At 45.1% G+C, this 15,355-nt stretch overlaps 1 protein-coding gene across 1 annotated transcript; it reads right to left on the reverse strand.

Annotated features, from left to right (window-relative positions):
* Positions 1-1,833: 1,833 nt before the first annotated feature.
* Positions 1,834-14,580, reverse strand: gmfb (glia maturation factor, beta). The gene is made up of 7 exons (XM_017682432.2): positions 14,508-14,580; positions 11,962-12,058; positions 9,691-9,740; positions 9,197-9,246; positions 8,734-8,816; positions 6,807-6,880; positions 1,834-5,461 (listed from the first exon to the last, which is right to left on the reverse strand). Exons 1-7 carry the CDS (start codon positions 14,508-14,510, stop codon positions 5,390-5,392), a joined length of 429 nt encoding a protein of 142 aa, XP_017537921.1. The 5' UTR covers positions 14,511-14,580; the 3' UTR covers positions 1,834-5,389.
* Between the last annotated feature and the right edge of the window lie 775 nt (positions 14,581-15,355).

The raw sequence follows: 15,355 nt of genomic DNA on the forward strand, positions 1-15,355 counted from the left end.
AAGAGTTTAAACCTCACACCGTCACAGAAATCCTACATACAGACTTCAATCACAAAGACTGGGGCATTCGTTTTAAAATATACGCACAAATAATGCATCTGATCCATACGTGGGTGAATCACACTGAAGTTATAATCGACACTGTCATCTGTTTTTCACGGAGCCCCGAGGATGACATCCTGTATAAATAACAACAATGCGTGGCCACGCCTTATTAACGCGTGGGAACGAGATCCTAATGCGAGGTCACAGCTAAGTCATGGCCACGACTTATCTTGTTCCCATGCCTTACTTAGTCAAGACCACCACTTACTCATCTCATTCCCATGCTTTACTAAGTCGTGACCACGCATTAGGATCATGTTCTCATGCTTTGCTAAGGTGTGGCCATGACTTAATTATCTTGTTCCCATGCCTTACTAAGTTATAGCCACGACTTAATTATCTTGTTCCCACGCCTTACTAAGTCATCTCATTCCCACACCTTACTAAGTCGTGGCCACGACTTAATTATCTTGTTCCCACGCATTAATAAGTCGTGGCTATGCATTATTTTTATTTATTTATACAGGATATATCATGTCACCATGATGGCTCTGCAGGTTTTTTAAATTAAACTTTAAATTATTTAAATGTGTCATGGAGCAATATTTCCATTTATTTCATGCTTGAATGATTTTACTGCTCTGCGCACGTGTTTGAGTTTAGCTATATAGCAGATCAAGTTAACATATATGAGTAACACGTCATCCATAAATTCTACCATATATTGTTAAATGTACGTTACACGTATGTTTGTATACTTGATATTTGGCTGAAATGTGTCCCATACATGAAAACGGCAGATTTCAAGTACGCCGCCATGTGTTGAATGTGACGTATATGTCCATATATGATCGATATAAGTTGGATATAAAAGCGAATTCTATATACAATGATGTATATTTGAAATCTATGTATTGCCATATGCCAGATGCTAGAAAAACAGCACAGGCCAGCATGGCTGGTCACCAGCAAAGCCAGCATATATTGTGTTTTGGATGCTGGTATGCTGGTCAAGCAGTATGACCATGCTGGGTGACCAGCTAAGCCAGCACCAAACCACCATAAACCAGCTTAGACCTGCATGGAATTCATGCTGGTCCGTGCCGTTTTTCCAGCAGACGAAATGGCGCGCAGAGCTTTAAGTGCTATTTTGATTTTAAGTCTAGATTAAAACTAGTCTTTTAAATCTAAAATGTGGATCTGTACCAAGTACAGCAGCTCATTTACTGCTTAGTCTTGAGTGTTATTACCACGATCACCATCAACTTTCATCACTGCTCACATTGCACCGTTACGTGAAAGGATTTTCTGGCCACTATCAAACGTGACATGGGGATTTGTTTAGTACTTAAAGGAGAATTCCACCAATTTTTCAAAATTTCTGTCCAAATCAATGGCTAATATGTAAACTAAGGCATGTGAAATGGTTGATTTAACAATTTCATTTAAGAACTGGAGTGGGGGAGCTTTTAGAGGAGGACGTCTGGTTCCTATCACCACCACTGTGAGCTGTTCTGACTCGGTCAGTTTCTCTAAAACGGAGCGTTTCTCACCAAACCGCTCTGAATGAGTCCGTTTACATCGTAACCGTTTAATTATGCAGAAATTTTGAGAACTGATGGAATTCCCCTTTAACACAAAGTCTATTCTCCATCAGACGCACAGAGAGTTTTTGTGTGATCACTCAAGTTTTATTGGGAACAGCGGATAAAGACGTATAAACCATGGAAAAAGTACAAACGTTCAGCACTCTCACACGGCAGGATGAAACTGTACGCATCACAGACGTTTAATCTGAAAAACCCTTTCTAAGCACTTTATTTGTAAAGTAAGAAAAATACATTTGTTTTAATCAAATACACAAGAGGACACAACACTGATCAGCACAGAAACAGCGACGCAGGGACTTCACCGACACAGGAGAGCCCAAAACACAGACGGGGTCAAAAGGCCATCGCCTCTCGACCAGCCGCGTCCGGCTGGATGTCATTACTCGTCTCACCTCGCAGCCATAAAATAAAGGCAATAATTCAGCAAAATATCAGTTTCCGCCTTAATCAATCAGTCCGATCAGCCCAAACACATTCGGTGTCCACAGTCCAGTTCGTCAGTTTAGCACTGGAGCTAACAAAATGGACAGAAGGGTGTTAGCATAGCTAAAAACAGCACTGCTGACGATCCAGACGCCGGAGTTTAGTCCGGATGAGAGTTCAGCAGCGCCGGAAACCGCAACGCCCAACAGACCCTGAACGCCTCCACGCGCTCCGAGGAGCACGTTCATCCGGGGGGTTAGCCACATGCTAAGTTTGCATCGTTTGTTAGCTATGTTAGCCTCGTAGCTCCAGTGCTCAACCTTGAAAAGCAAACCTCAGACACTAAACCCGCTGTGCTGACCAGGTTTACATCAATAAGTGACCACCCTGTGGCCTTTAAGAGGCAAATTCCACTCAAAACACCAACAATTTGAATAACGAGGGAAGGTTAGCGTTAGCATTAGCATTACTTGCAGCCACGCTAACTGGTCATTCAGTCGTTAGCTTTACTGTGAGGGTCAAACAGGCAGTAAGGAGTGGAAGATGAAGCGTCAGGGAGTCGCAACAAAGCCTCAGATCTCTGTTAGTATAATTTAAAATAACAAGATTTTATTCTGTGTCATTTTGGACCACAAGAAAATGTTCACAACTGGCATCGTACACAAAAAGAGGAAGGAAGGAAGGAAGAAGTGAGGGAAGGAGTGAGGGAAGGAAGGAGGGAAGGAAGGAGTGAGGGAAGGAAGGAAGGAGTGAGGGAGGGAGTGAAGGAAGGAAGAAAGGAAGGAGTGAAGGAAGGAGTGAGAGAAGGAGTGAGAGAAGGAGTGAAGGAAGGAGTGAGAGAAGGAGTGAGTGAGGTTTTAATGACATTCTCCTAGAAATGTCTGTCTGTAACGTGAAGGCACAGCCAGCCCACATTAGACTGCAGTGTATTCTGTAGTGTGTAGTTTGGTCCAGTATCGGAGCGCCGCAGTAATTAATTTAATCCGGAATGTTGTGAGGAAAAACGGCTCTGTTATGGAAACATATTCATAGCTATTTCTCTGCTGTTTCATTCCCAAACAGATTTAGAGCTGCTGCGTCTCTCCTGTCCAGTTTAATACGCTCTCCTTCAAATGTTTGGAATGTTTTATTTTCTATACGTAACGTGACGGATTTAAACATCACAAACGATTCAGCGAAAGACATTTTCAGATTAGCTTTGTTCAATGTTCCATCATCCTGTGAACACAGAAGGTATTAAATGACAAATGAACTACAATCACCTGTTTAAGTTACAATTCTGATGGAATTTCTGATTATCTGGAGACGGAAGATGATCAGGATGAGCGAATTAATCACGTGTATTTATCCGACGCCAAAGACGGAAAACTCTGGATCCAAACATTTGAATGGTAGTGTGTATATTCACACACACACACACACACACACACACACACACACACACACACACTAAAACTCATATTCCCCTTCTGTGTGTTCAGCATCTCTTCACAGTGGTCTAGTAAAGAGGTTAATCCAGTTTAGTGATGTAGTGCTGACCTACTGTCTGAACTGTTCCTGATAAAATAATGTGCCCACTAGCGATGGGATATGAACATTTCCTATCTCCATATCAGCGACCAAGATTATCAGAGTTTTTCAGTATTACTGTTATTAATGTGTGTGTGTGTGTGTGTGTGTGTGTGTGTGTGTGTGTGTGTGTGTATATACACAACAAATTCTGGTTCCACTGACTTACATTAAAGGTAAAGTATGTTTTCCCTTCTGTAAACTCACCATTTTGGACATGCAAGGTTTTGTTCCGACAACTTATTATTACAAATTATATGTAAATATAAATGTTTATTCAAACGCTCTTGTTTACTGTTCAGATCATGAGTGTAAACATGTGTTTATCATTCAGTACAGAACTGCTTACTGCTCAGACTGTAGCAGCAGAGCCGTTTACTCCCTCAGCCACTTCTTCAATAAGCTCATCATCATAAACGGTTATCAGGCTTTTTAAATTAAAAACGGTATCATTTTTATCTCACACGAGATCATTAATTGTGCTAACTGTCCCTTCCCTAGTGTGCATTTTAAACCAAGTGTCCAATAACCCGTTTAACTGAATATTAAATCTGCGTTTATGTTAATCTAAACACTTAGCTCCGCCCCCACAATCTGACTGGCTGAAATATGTTCTGTGTTGTTATATCTGGAAGCAGCGCAGCATCCCTGTATCATTACACTCGCCCCCAGCTGGAACTACTTTTTCTGGCAATGTTCGGGACTTCTTTCCTTTACCTTCTTCTTTTCTCTCTAAAACTACATGACAGCAGTAAAACACTGGAGGTGCTTAAAAATCACAGGTGGAACGATGTACTGGGACCGATTCACAGCTGTGATTACAAACATGTAATATGTAAATATAATATTATAATATATTGTAATATGCAAATACGTTGGTTTCTGTGACACAACAGAAACAATGAACTCAAAACAAGCCGTTTTCTCAGCCTAGTGTCCCTTTATGGACTGCAAGGAATGGTTTAACAATGCCTGTATGACTTTACGGCACAGGATGTCATTAATAGCGGTAACTGTCCCTTCCCTAGTATTTATTCATCTCAGTTCAGTTTTAGGTAATATGGGCTCTTTAAACCTCACATTTGAGCAGCGTCGTGCTCGTGATCGTGCTGTAGCGGGAAAGCCGCCGACAGCAGCAGCAAGTCAAACTTAGCGAATGCAGTCGTCTCCAGCCGCCACAGCCGTTATCACGTCATCACTGTTGTTAGAAAACCTGAGTTTTTTATTTTTACACCATTTCATGTTGAATGAACGAGTAAATAAAGTTTCATTAAGTCCACAGGTTTTCCTACGACAGTGCCCGTTTACTGGCCTCCGGATACAATCCGTTGGAAAAGAATAACAGGGTCTGGATAACCTGCTATTTCCTGGCTAATTCGTGAGGCGCAGCAGTGTTTACAAAATTTTACTCCTAAAGTGGAACGACTGTAAAAATGCCTTAACAAAAGTGAAAGACCAGTTAATAGTTTTGCTCCCACTTTAACAGATTCCCGTCATCCGTATGAATCCAGAGCTCGTTAGCGTAGTGTTTGGGTCAAACAAATAAAACATTAACAAAAAATAAAAACACACACACACACACACACACACACACCTGTGCGCGCACACACACACACACACACACACACACACACACCTGTGCGCGCGCACACACACACACACACATAGTGTTAAATGAATGGTTTTGTCTCTTGGAGGGGACGTACGACGTCTTGGTCATCCTGTTGTCTTTACAGCTATTTTTAACGGAAGAAGCCCAGTTTCTCTCTCAGCCACTCCTCGGTGAGATCCTCAGTGTTCCTGATTTCAAACACCTACAACACACACACACACACACACACACACACACACACACACACGGAGGAAGCAGAGTCTCAGGATCACCAACAAGGACTAAAATTAAACTGTAAAGCAGGTTTTATTTTACATGAAACCACAAAAACATTATAAAAGAAAAAAAGTACAAGTCCAAGAAAAACGCAGGACATGAGCTTTAAACACAACCAGCACAGCATCCACAGGTGGACCAAGCAAATTAGACCAGAGTGACCACAGAAGAAGAAGATGAAAACATTCACGGGCGCTTTAGATGCGTCTCCGGAAAACACTACGAGGAGATTAGTCTGGTTGGTGGATCCGTTTAACCTGCACATCTTTCAGAAAACTCTGAGACAAACCTCTAGATAATAATAATAATAATAATAATAATAATAATAATAATAATAAACACAGTTAAGCTAAAGTTAGCTTCTTATTCTTATGCAGGGAAAAGTAGCTTATCCACCAAACTTCAGCCTTCAAAAGATGTTTAATGACCTGCAGCTGGCGACCTTCACTGTCCATACCCACTGTTACTGCGCCCTTCTCTGCCCATTACTGACATAAAAGGTTTTAGACAGGGATGCAGATACCAATTATTTCAGACAGATATTTTTACTCACAGATACCGAGTCTGATACCACACTGAGTGACCTCCGTATAGTAAAGTTGTGAGTATAAACGAGTGTAATGAGTCTAACAGTTCAGTCGTTAAATCTATCTGATGTGGATGAAGGTCGTTATCTCGCTCTGCTACATCAGCGATCTCTGATCGAGCAGCGCTGCGGTGGAGGTTTAGCTCCTCGTCTGAAAAGCTCTTCTGTACAGCTGTGAGTAAAGTAGGTTTTATAGTTTTGATCCTCATCTGTCCCTTCCAGGAGGAATTGCATCCGGGCTGACCCATCCGAGGAGCTCATGCTTCCAGTTTTCCGTCTTGTTGGAGTCTATTTATTAACGTTTATATCTTGCTATTCTAATCAAACAGAGTAATGTCAGCATAGAGGGACTTCGGTAGTTTATATCAACTTTTTCTCCTACATTTTGTTGCCTACGTGTCTCCACCCGTGTTGGGGAAGTGGTTGTGATTGTGTGTTTATAAAAGTCTACAATATCTCAGCGTATCCTGGTGGGAATCTGCCGAGGCAGAATGTTTAAAGGGAGTCAGTAACTCTTCCCTGTGTGAGCAGATACTCCTTCACGGAGTCTTAGGGCGCAGTGGGTATCACTGCATTTTTGTGAGTACAAGTAAAAAGCTGATTTAGTATCTGACCAATACTCGATACCAGTGTCAGTATCGATGCACCTCTAGTTTTAGGTTTAGGACAGTGTGTGAGTACTAACCTTGGTCAGTTCCACCGTCTGCACCAGTTTGTTTTTGCTCCCAGCGTACATCATCTGCTGCTCCGGCTTACACCCTGACAAACAGATCGATCTGATCAGAAACACAGCAGCCGTCGTTCATCCTGCGTCTGTGTACTAGGCCTGGGCGACAGGGCGATTAGTAACCTGATGACCATGCTTAGAAGACATTAATCGGCTTGTTAGGAACCAGAGAGGAAATAGAGGGGACTAATTTCATGTTAAACAGCTAAATATATTTGGAAATTGGTGTTTTTAAACTTTTTCCAGAAAATATTGTGCATATTATTTTAGGTATCACCCAGGCCTTCATTTTATATATATATATATATATATATATATATATATATATATATATATATATATATATATACACACACACAGTCCTGTGTGAAAGTCTTTGGCACCCAAGACACATTTTCAAAATCTGTTTATTTGTGTAGTTTGTGTTTATTTGCTGAGAAAAGTGTTAATATTTGAATAAACAACATTTTAAAAATATTAATAATGATTCTATAAATACACACACACATATATATATATATATATTAGACTTTATTCTAATGTATATTGTGATAAACTCACTGCTGAGGTAAATTGGTTAATGAGTTTAGATGCCTAAAACCTTCGCTCAGTGCTGTAGTGTATGTGTGTATTTATGTGCGTGAGGTTTTTTTGTGTGCGTGAGGTTTTTTTGGGTGCGTGAGGTTTTTTGTGTGCGTGAGGTTTTTTTGTGTGCGTGAGGTTTTTTGGGTGCGTGAGGTTTTTTTGGGTGCGTGAGGTTTTTTTGTGTGCGTGAGGTTTTTTGTGTGCGTGAGGTTTTTTTATGTGCGTGAGGTTTTTTTGTGTGCGTGAGGTTTTTTTATGTGCGTGAGGTTTTTTTGTGTGCGTGAGGTTTTTTGTGTGCGTGAGGTTTTTTTGTGTGCGTGAGGTTTTTTGTGTGCGTGAGGTTTTTTTATGTGCGTGAGGTTTTTTTTGGGTGCGTGAGGTTTTTTTGTGTGCGTGAGGTTTTTTTATGTGCGTGAGGTTTTTTTTATGTGCGTGAGGTTTTTTTGGGTGCGTGAGGTTTTTTTGGGTGCGTGAGGTTTTTTTATGTGCGTGAGGTTTTTTTGTGTGCGTGAGGTTTTTTTGTGTGCGTGAGGTTTTTTTGTGTGCGTGAGGTTTTTTGTGTGCGTGAGGTTTTTTTATGTGCGTGAGGTTTTTTGTGTGCGTGAGTTTTTTTTATGTGCGTGAGGTTTTTTGTGTGCGTGAGTTTTTTTTGTGTGCGTGAGGTTTTTTTGTGTGCGTGAGGTTTTTTTATGTGCGTGAGGTTTTTTTGTGTGCGTGAGGTTTTTTGTGTGCGTGAGGTTTTTTTGTGTGCGTGAGTTTTTTTGTGTGCGTGAGGTTTTTTTGTGTGCGTGAGGTTTTTTGTGTGCGTGAGGTTTTTTTATGTGCGTGAGGTTTTTTGTGTGCGTGAGTTTTTTTTATGTGCGTGAGGTTTTTTGTGTGCGTGAGTTTTTTTTGTGTGCGTGAGGTTTTTTATGTGCGTGAGGTTTTTTTGTGTGCGTGAGGTTTTTTTATGTGCGTGAGGTTTTTTATGTGCGTGAGGTTTTTTTGTGTGCGTGAGTTTTTTTTGTGTGCGTGAGGTTTTTTATGTGCGTGAGGTTTTTTTGTGTGCGTGAGGTTTTTTTATGTGCGTGAGGTTTTTTATGTGCGTGAGGTTTTTTGTGTGCGTGAGTTTTTTTTATGTGCGTGAGGTTTTTTTATGTGCGTGAGGTTTTTTGTGTGCGTGAGGTTTTTTGTGTGCGTGAGGTTTTTTTATGTGCGTGAGGTTTTTTATGTGCGTGAGGTTTTTTGTGTGCGTGAGTTTTTTTTATGTGCGTGAGGTTTTTTTATGTGCGTGAGGTTTTTTGTGTGCGTGAGTTTTTACCAACTGGACTGGAGAAGATGAAGCAGAGCGGGTACGACACTCTCCCATCATCGTGCTGGTATTTGTAACTGTACACTATAAATGTGCTCCAGGTTAAAGAAGAAATCAGAGAAAAGCAGGTTAAACTTCAAACGTCTCGCTCAGCTACCCCCACGTTATGAGCCTTGCCGTTGCTGATCTGATCTTTATCTTTATGGTTCACGTTTGTTAGGATTTCTTGTTGTTTCTGTTTCTTGCCAACTTCAGTGCATCTCTAACAGTAACAGCCACGTTCACTTGTGCTTTAGGTAAACGAAGCGTCAGCAGGTCGACTTCTTTCTACGATCATTAATGAAGCTGCTGACTGACTGATTCTGTTTTCCTGCCCTGCTCGAACTGTTTGATCTGATATTGAATATTTTGTGTAGACCGGTTGGACCAGAAGCTCCAACACAACCAGAAGGTTCAGTACAGTGAAGGATATCTGGGCTGCCTCTCCGGCAGCTCATCTTTGAGATCATCAGGAGAGATGTCCTGCAACAGAAACACAGAGAGCTCCTGTTAGAGCGAAGATCTCGTTATTCCCGCGTTAGCGCTTACGAGTCTGGGGCATGAACACAGTGAGCGCCTTCGATGCTGAAAATCAGGCTGTGACTTCACACGAACCATTTCTGACTGGTAGCTCAGTAAAACAATAGGAGACGTTCTGCGGAAAGTGCAGGCTGTAAACGGTCAGTCTAAACCACATCAGTGTCTGTGAGCAGGAGATATTTTACTCCGTTCCTCCTTGTTTTTGTTGTATTTGTCCTTTTTATACAGAAAATGTCAGAAGTGCTGACTCAAGCCTGTCCATGCAGAATACGAGCTGAATGTAAACTACTGTTCGATTATGTATTTACATTTGAAGCATCACAGACTTATTTTTGCATTGATTAATATAGTAGTAATAATATTTGGATTTTTAAGGGTCAAACTCACCTCGTGCTCTTCGTCTAAGATGACCAGCTGTCTGTCCTTATCGATCTTCACTGGAATAGAAAAAGAAAGGTGTTTGTTGCGCAACTAGAGGTGAGCAAATACATAATATCACGATGCCACGTGACAAGCGCAAGGCATCTAGTGGTCCAGGTTGCAGGTCTCAACCAGCTGAATCCCCCTCACCCACCCCTCCCTTTCCAAGCGTGTAGTAGAACCGACGGTGGCCGTCAGGTTTTCTGCCGTCGTCTGTCCTGATTTCATTTCGCTTCGTGTTTTCTCTTCTCTGACGCTCGCGATTCACCCTCTCTCACTTCCATCCCATCCCATCCATTTTCTAAGCCGCTTCTCCGTCAGGGTCGCGGGGGGATGCTGGAGCCTATCCCAGCAGTCTTCGGGCGGAAGGCAGGATACACCCTGGACAGGTCGCCAGTCCATCGCAGGGCAGACAGACAGACACAGACAGTCACTCACACACTCACACCTAGGGGCAATTTAGCACGTCCAATTGGCCTGACTGCATGTCTTTGGACTGTGGGAGGAAACCGGAGAACCCGGAGGAAACCCACGCAGACACGGGGAGAACATGCAGACTCCACACAGAGAGGACCCCGGTCACCCGGCCGGGGAATCGAACCCAGGCCCTCCTCGCTGTGAGGCGACAGCACTACCCACCACGCCACCATGCTGCCCCCTCTCTCACTTTTCTTGTGTAAATAATAAATCTGATCCTCTATTTGTCAAAACGTTTCTGTACAGCAACAAAAAGGCTTCTCCTCCTGTTATGATGTCAAGCCTGTAACAACAGAACTCTTTTTGGTGCTATACAGAAAGTTTTCAAAAAAGGTTCTATAAACAGAACCATCTGCAACACGTTCTCCATTAATCTGAAGAACGCTTCATTCATGTAAAGGTTTCTTTGCATTCTGACCCTTGGGTTCATTTCTGGCTGATTCCAGGTTGTTCAGCTGTTCTTCTGTCTCACCTGCCGACTGAAAAGCTGCTCAGTGGAGACGACAGTTTGGGAATTTAGTGTAAGGAGCTGGAGAACGAACTGCCGGCTGAGCAGCGAGTGGGCGGAGCTCGTTATTCTGACGTAGCAACAAGCTGCTCGTTAAGGAGCTCTAATTAGGAGGAAGGAGCTGAACATTAAAACATATTAAAGCCGCGTTCACGGACAGTTTATTCATTTCTTACTGTATTTATTTAACTGCTGTATTAAAGCAGTAGAGCACTCGAGGAGGGAGTTATCACCCATAACATCACGGCTGGGATGATCTACAGACACCAGATCACAGCCGGGATGGTATTCCGCAATAACGCCCTCCCCCTCGGGTTCCACTGTGTAAGAGTTAATAAACAACTACACGTGGCTGAATGTGCACAAGCGAAAACACATCAGATTAAAAAACAGCTGAGAGGAACATCTTCGTCGCCATGAACAGTTCATTCGGTCAAATTTGATTCATCACGGCTTTATTCGCAAAATATTTGACTAATAACCCCCCAACAGGTAGTAGTGAACACCAGGTGTGTGCCTTAAATCAAAAAACAAATGTGAGTATTATAATCATTTCTTTATAAACAGTCTCAGACCTAAACGCAGGGATAAGAGCGCCCTCTGGTGGAGTCCAGCGTTCAGACAGATCATGGCACATAAAGATGAGAACGAGTAAGATTACGAAAGCTAATTTGCATATGATCAAACATTCTCGTTTACTACTGCAACAATGACTCATCCCCCAGCAAATCCAGCAGTTTGTTGTGTCTGATAAAGCTGAGCTAATTGGCTGGTGGTAACACTAGAGCTAACCGGTGCAGCAGTAGACGGTGAGACTCGCGAGCCTTTATATGATGTTCAGCACGTTAGCATGTCGGGGTCAGACGGAGAACCGGGAAATATCTTCTCATGGTTCTAGCTAACGCCAGCCAGAGCAGTTGGCATCAGCCGTACTAATCTTGCGGGGCCTTGTGAGGTTACGGGTAAAGCGTGGGATAAAAAGGACACTTGTTTATTGTTGTTTATGTTTATTTTTACTGCAAACGACACGCGACTCACATCCGCCTGCTTAACTGGCATTTTGAGGGTCTTTTCCACAAAGCTAACGCCACATCCACGTGTTAACGACAGGCTTGCTGGAACAGCAGCGCCCCCTACTGTGAGCTCCAGCTTCACGACGTGTTAGATTGCTTTAGAGATGCTGCTCAGCCAGGCTACCGCTGTCCTCTCACTGACACCCTTATCGACAAGCAACGCAGAGAACCATCACTCACTGATGATGGCAGCATTGTTGGTTTCCTTCCTGAAGCGGAAATCCCTCAGCTTCTTCACCAGATCTCCATCCACCTCGCACACAACTAAAGACTCGCTCTGAAGAAAAAAAAATACATGAATACATCGTTTTAATTTAGTGGGAAATTCCACCAACTTTTCAAATTGATCTGCTTAAAGAAGCAACTAAGAAGTAATCAGAGCGGTTCTGAGCGGTTTGGTGTGAATCGCTCCGTTCTAGATAAACTTACAGACTCAGAACCGTTCACAGTGGTGGTGATGGGAACCAGACGTCCCTCTAAAAGCTCCTACAGAAAGTTCCTACATGAACTGGTTCTGAATTCACTGCCTGATGACTGAGACGCTGTTTTATGAGAGTTTAGAGAACTTCAACTCCATTCATGGTGGAGGGAGACATGCAGGGCGCTGTGCGGCAAAATAGTCCCCAAAGAAAACTCATTATTCCAGATTTTCCACTGTTTTCCATCATCAACATTCCAGATAAGCTCAGAAGACTCGTGTAGGTTCTCTGGTGGGTGTGTGTGTGTGTGCCTGAGTCTGTGTGTATGAGTATGTGTATGTGTGTGTGCGCGACACACATGAGTGTGTGTATGAGTGTGTGTACATGCTCTGACATGTTCGCAGCTCCTGGCTCTGGAATATAAAGCTCGAACAGCGAGATTTTCCAAACCGCTGAAAGCTCCACACCTGAACTCCCTGCATCTCCACACTGAGGGAGGAAGTTGCAAGTGTAAGTCCAGCCCATTACAGCGCACTGGGTGTAAGCGCAGCCCATTACAGCGCACTGGGTGTAAGTCCAGCCCATTACAGCGCACTGGGTGTAAGCGCAGCCCATTACAGCGCACTGGATGTAAACGCAGCCCATTACAGCGCACTGGGTGTAAACGCAGCCCATTACAGCGCACTGGGTGTAAACGCAGCCCATTACAGCGCACTGGGTGTAAGTCCAGCCCATTACAGCGCACTGGGTGTAAGTCCAGCCCATTACAGCGCACTGGGTGTAAGTCCAGCCCATTACAGCGCACTGGGTGTAAACGCAGCCCATTACAGCGCACTGGGTGTAAGTCCAGCCCATTACAGCGCACTGGGTGTAAGCGCAGCCCATTACAGCGCACTGGGTGTAAGTCCAGCCCAGTACAGCGCACTGGGTGTAAGTCCAGCCCATTACAGCGCACTGGGTGTAAGCGCAGCCCATTACAGCGCACTGGGTGTAAGCGCAGCCCATTACAGCGCACTGGGTGTAAGTCCAGCCCATTACAGCGCACTGGGTGTAAGTCCAGCCCATTACAGCGCACTGGGTGTAAGCGCAGCCCATTACAGCGCACTGGATGTAAACGCAGCCCATTACAGCGCACTGGATGTAAACGCAGCCCATTACAGCGCACTGGGTGTAAACGCAGCCCATTACAGCGCACTGGGTGTAAGTCCAGCCCATTACAGCGCACTGGGTGTAAGTCCAGCCCATTACAGCGCACTGGGTGTAAGTCCAGCCCATTACAGCGCACTGGGTGTAAACGCAGCCCATTACAGCGCACTGGGTGTAAACGCAGCCCATTACAGCGCACTGGGTGTAAGCGCGGCCCATTACAGCGCACTGGGTGTAAGTCCAGCCCATTACAGCGCACTGGGTGTAAGCGCAGCCCATTACAGCGCACTGGGTGTAAGTCCAGCCCAGTACAGCGCACTGGGTGTAAGTCCAGCCCATTACAGCGCACTGGGTGTAAGCGCAGCCCATTACAGCGCACTGGGTGTAAGCGCAGCCCATTACAGCGCACTGGGTGTAAGCGCAGCCCATTACAGCGCACTGGGTGTAAGTCCAGCCCAGTACAGCGCACTGGGTGTAAGTCCAGCCCATTACAGCGCACTGGGTGTAAGTCCAGCCCAGTACAGCGCACTGGGTGTAAGTCCAGCCCAGTACAGCGCACTGGGTGTAAGCGCAGCCCATTACAGCGCACTGGGTGTAAGTCCAGCCCATTACAGCGCACTGGGTGTAAGTCCAGCCCATTACAGCGCACTGGGTGTAAGTCCAGCCCATTACAGCGCACTGGGTGTAAACGCAGCCCATTACAGCGCACTGGGTGTAAACGCAGCCCATTACAGCGCACTGGGTGTAAGTCCAGCCCATTACAGCGCACTGGGTGTAAGCGCAGCCCATTACAGCGCACTGGGTGTAAGTCCAGCCCATTACAGCGCACTGGGTGTAAGTCCAGCCCATTACAGCGCACTGGGTGGAAGCGAACCCGCGGGAGGACAACACTTACTCACAAACCGCCCCAACCCCCGCACCGACCCCCGCGCGCGGATTTACTGAGACACGTAAACACAACGAGGGCGAACTTGGCTCCTCTGCTCACCCGCGAACCTACACAGCGGAAATTTCCGTTCCACCTTAAATGGTGCAGCGGTTACGAAAACGCCTCAGGCGCCAGACCCTAACTGCTGCACCATTTAAGGTGGAACGGAGAATTCGAACGAGAGGCTGATTCCAGTTTAATGCACCACACAGAATTCCTCCAGATCTGCTCACCATTTTCCCGGAGCTGGTCGGCGGCGCTGGCTGGACGCGTATGCGGAGTGTTTTCCTCTCCAGTCCCGTGACTTCCAGCTCGACCAATCAGCTCGCTGAATTTGCTCCCCCGACCCTGAACCGACCAATCAGACCGCGCCATCATTCTCCGGGCCAATCACAGCGCTCCTTCTTTTCCTCTCACCCCGCCCAGACCAATCACAGCGCTCCTTCTTTTCCGCTGACCCCGCCCAGACCAATCACAGCGCTCCCTCCGTCCTGGAATTCTCGGACAAGCCGGATCGAAAGCGCTGCTCCCATTTTCACCAATCAGAACGCGCGCTCTGCGCACCGACCAATCAGAACACGCGCTCTGCGCACCGACCAATCAGAACGCGCGCTCTGCGCACCGACCAATCAGACTCGCGGGGCAGTTTTTGAACTCTGCGCTGACCAATCACAGCGTTCGCCGACCTCCACGCGCTTGAAATCCGGAACATTGGCTACTTCTAAAGACAGCCCGCTCTTAATGTCGCAGGTGAAAAGAGGTGAAAGGTGTTCTGAGGATTCCACGGGACAGTCGCAGAAAGCAGAGCAGAGCATTTAAAGGGTTCATGTAGAAAATCAGCCACCGGGTATATTTTGTGACAGATCTCGGGTCTTTGACCTTTTGGTGATTTAGACTGGCTTTAACTGCTGTAGCCAGACCCCCGCGGCTAACATCCCACCGCTGTACTCATTAATCAATTAGACTTAAAAGCAGTCGCGAGAACAGCGCGAGCACTCATTATCAGGTAAGGTGCCGTCTCTTATCACCGACTGGGGCAGAGTTGAAGTGACTTTAGAGAACAAAAGAGTGCTTCGGATAA

Source organism: Pygocentrus nattereri, chromosome 5 (genome assembly GCF_015220715.1).
Source record: "Pygocentrus nattereri isolate fPygNat1 chromosome 5, fPygNat1.pri, whole genome shotgun sequence".
NCBI lineage: Eukaryota > Metazoa > Chordata > Actinopteri > Characiformes > Serrasalmidae > Pygocentrus > Pygocentrus nattereri.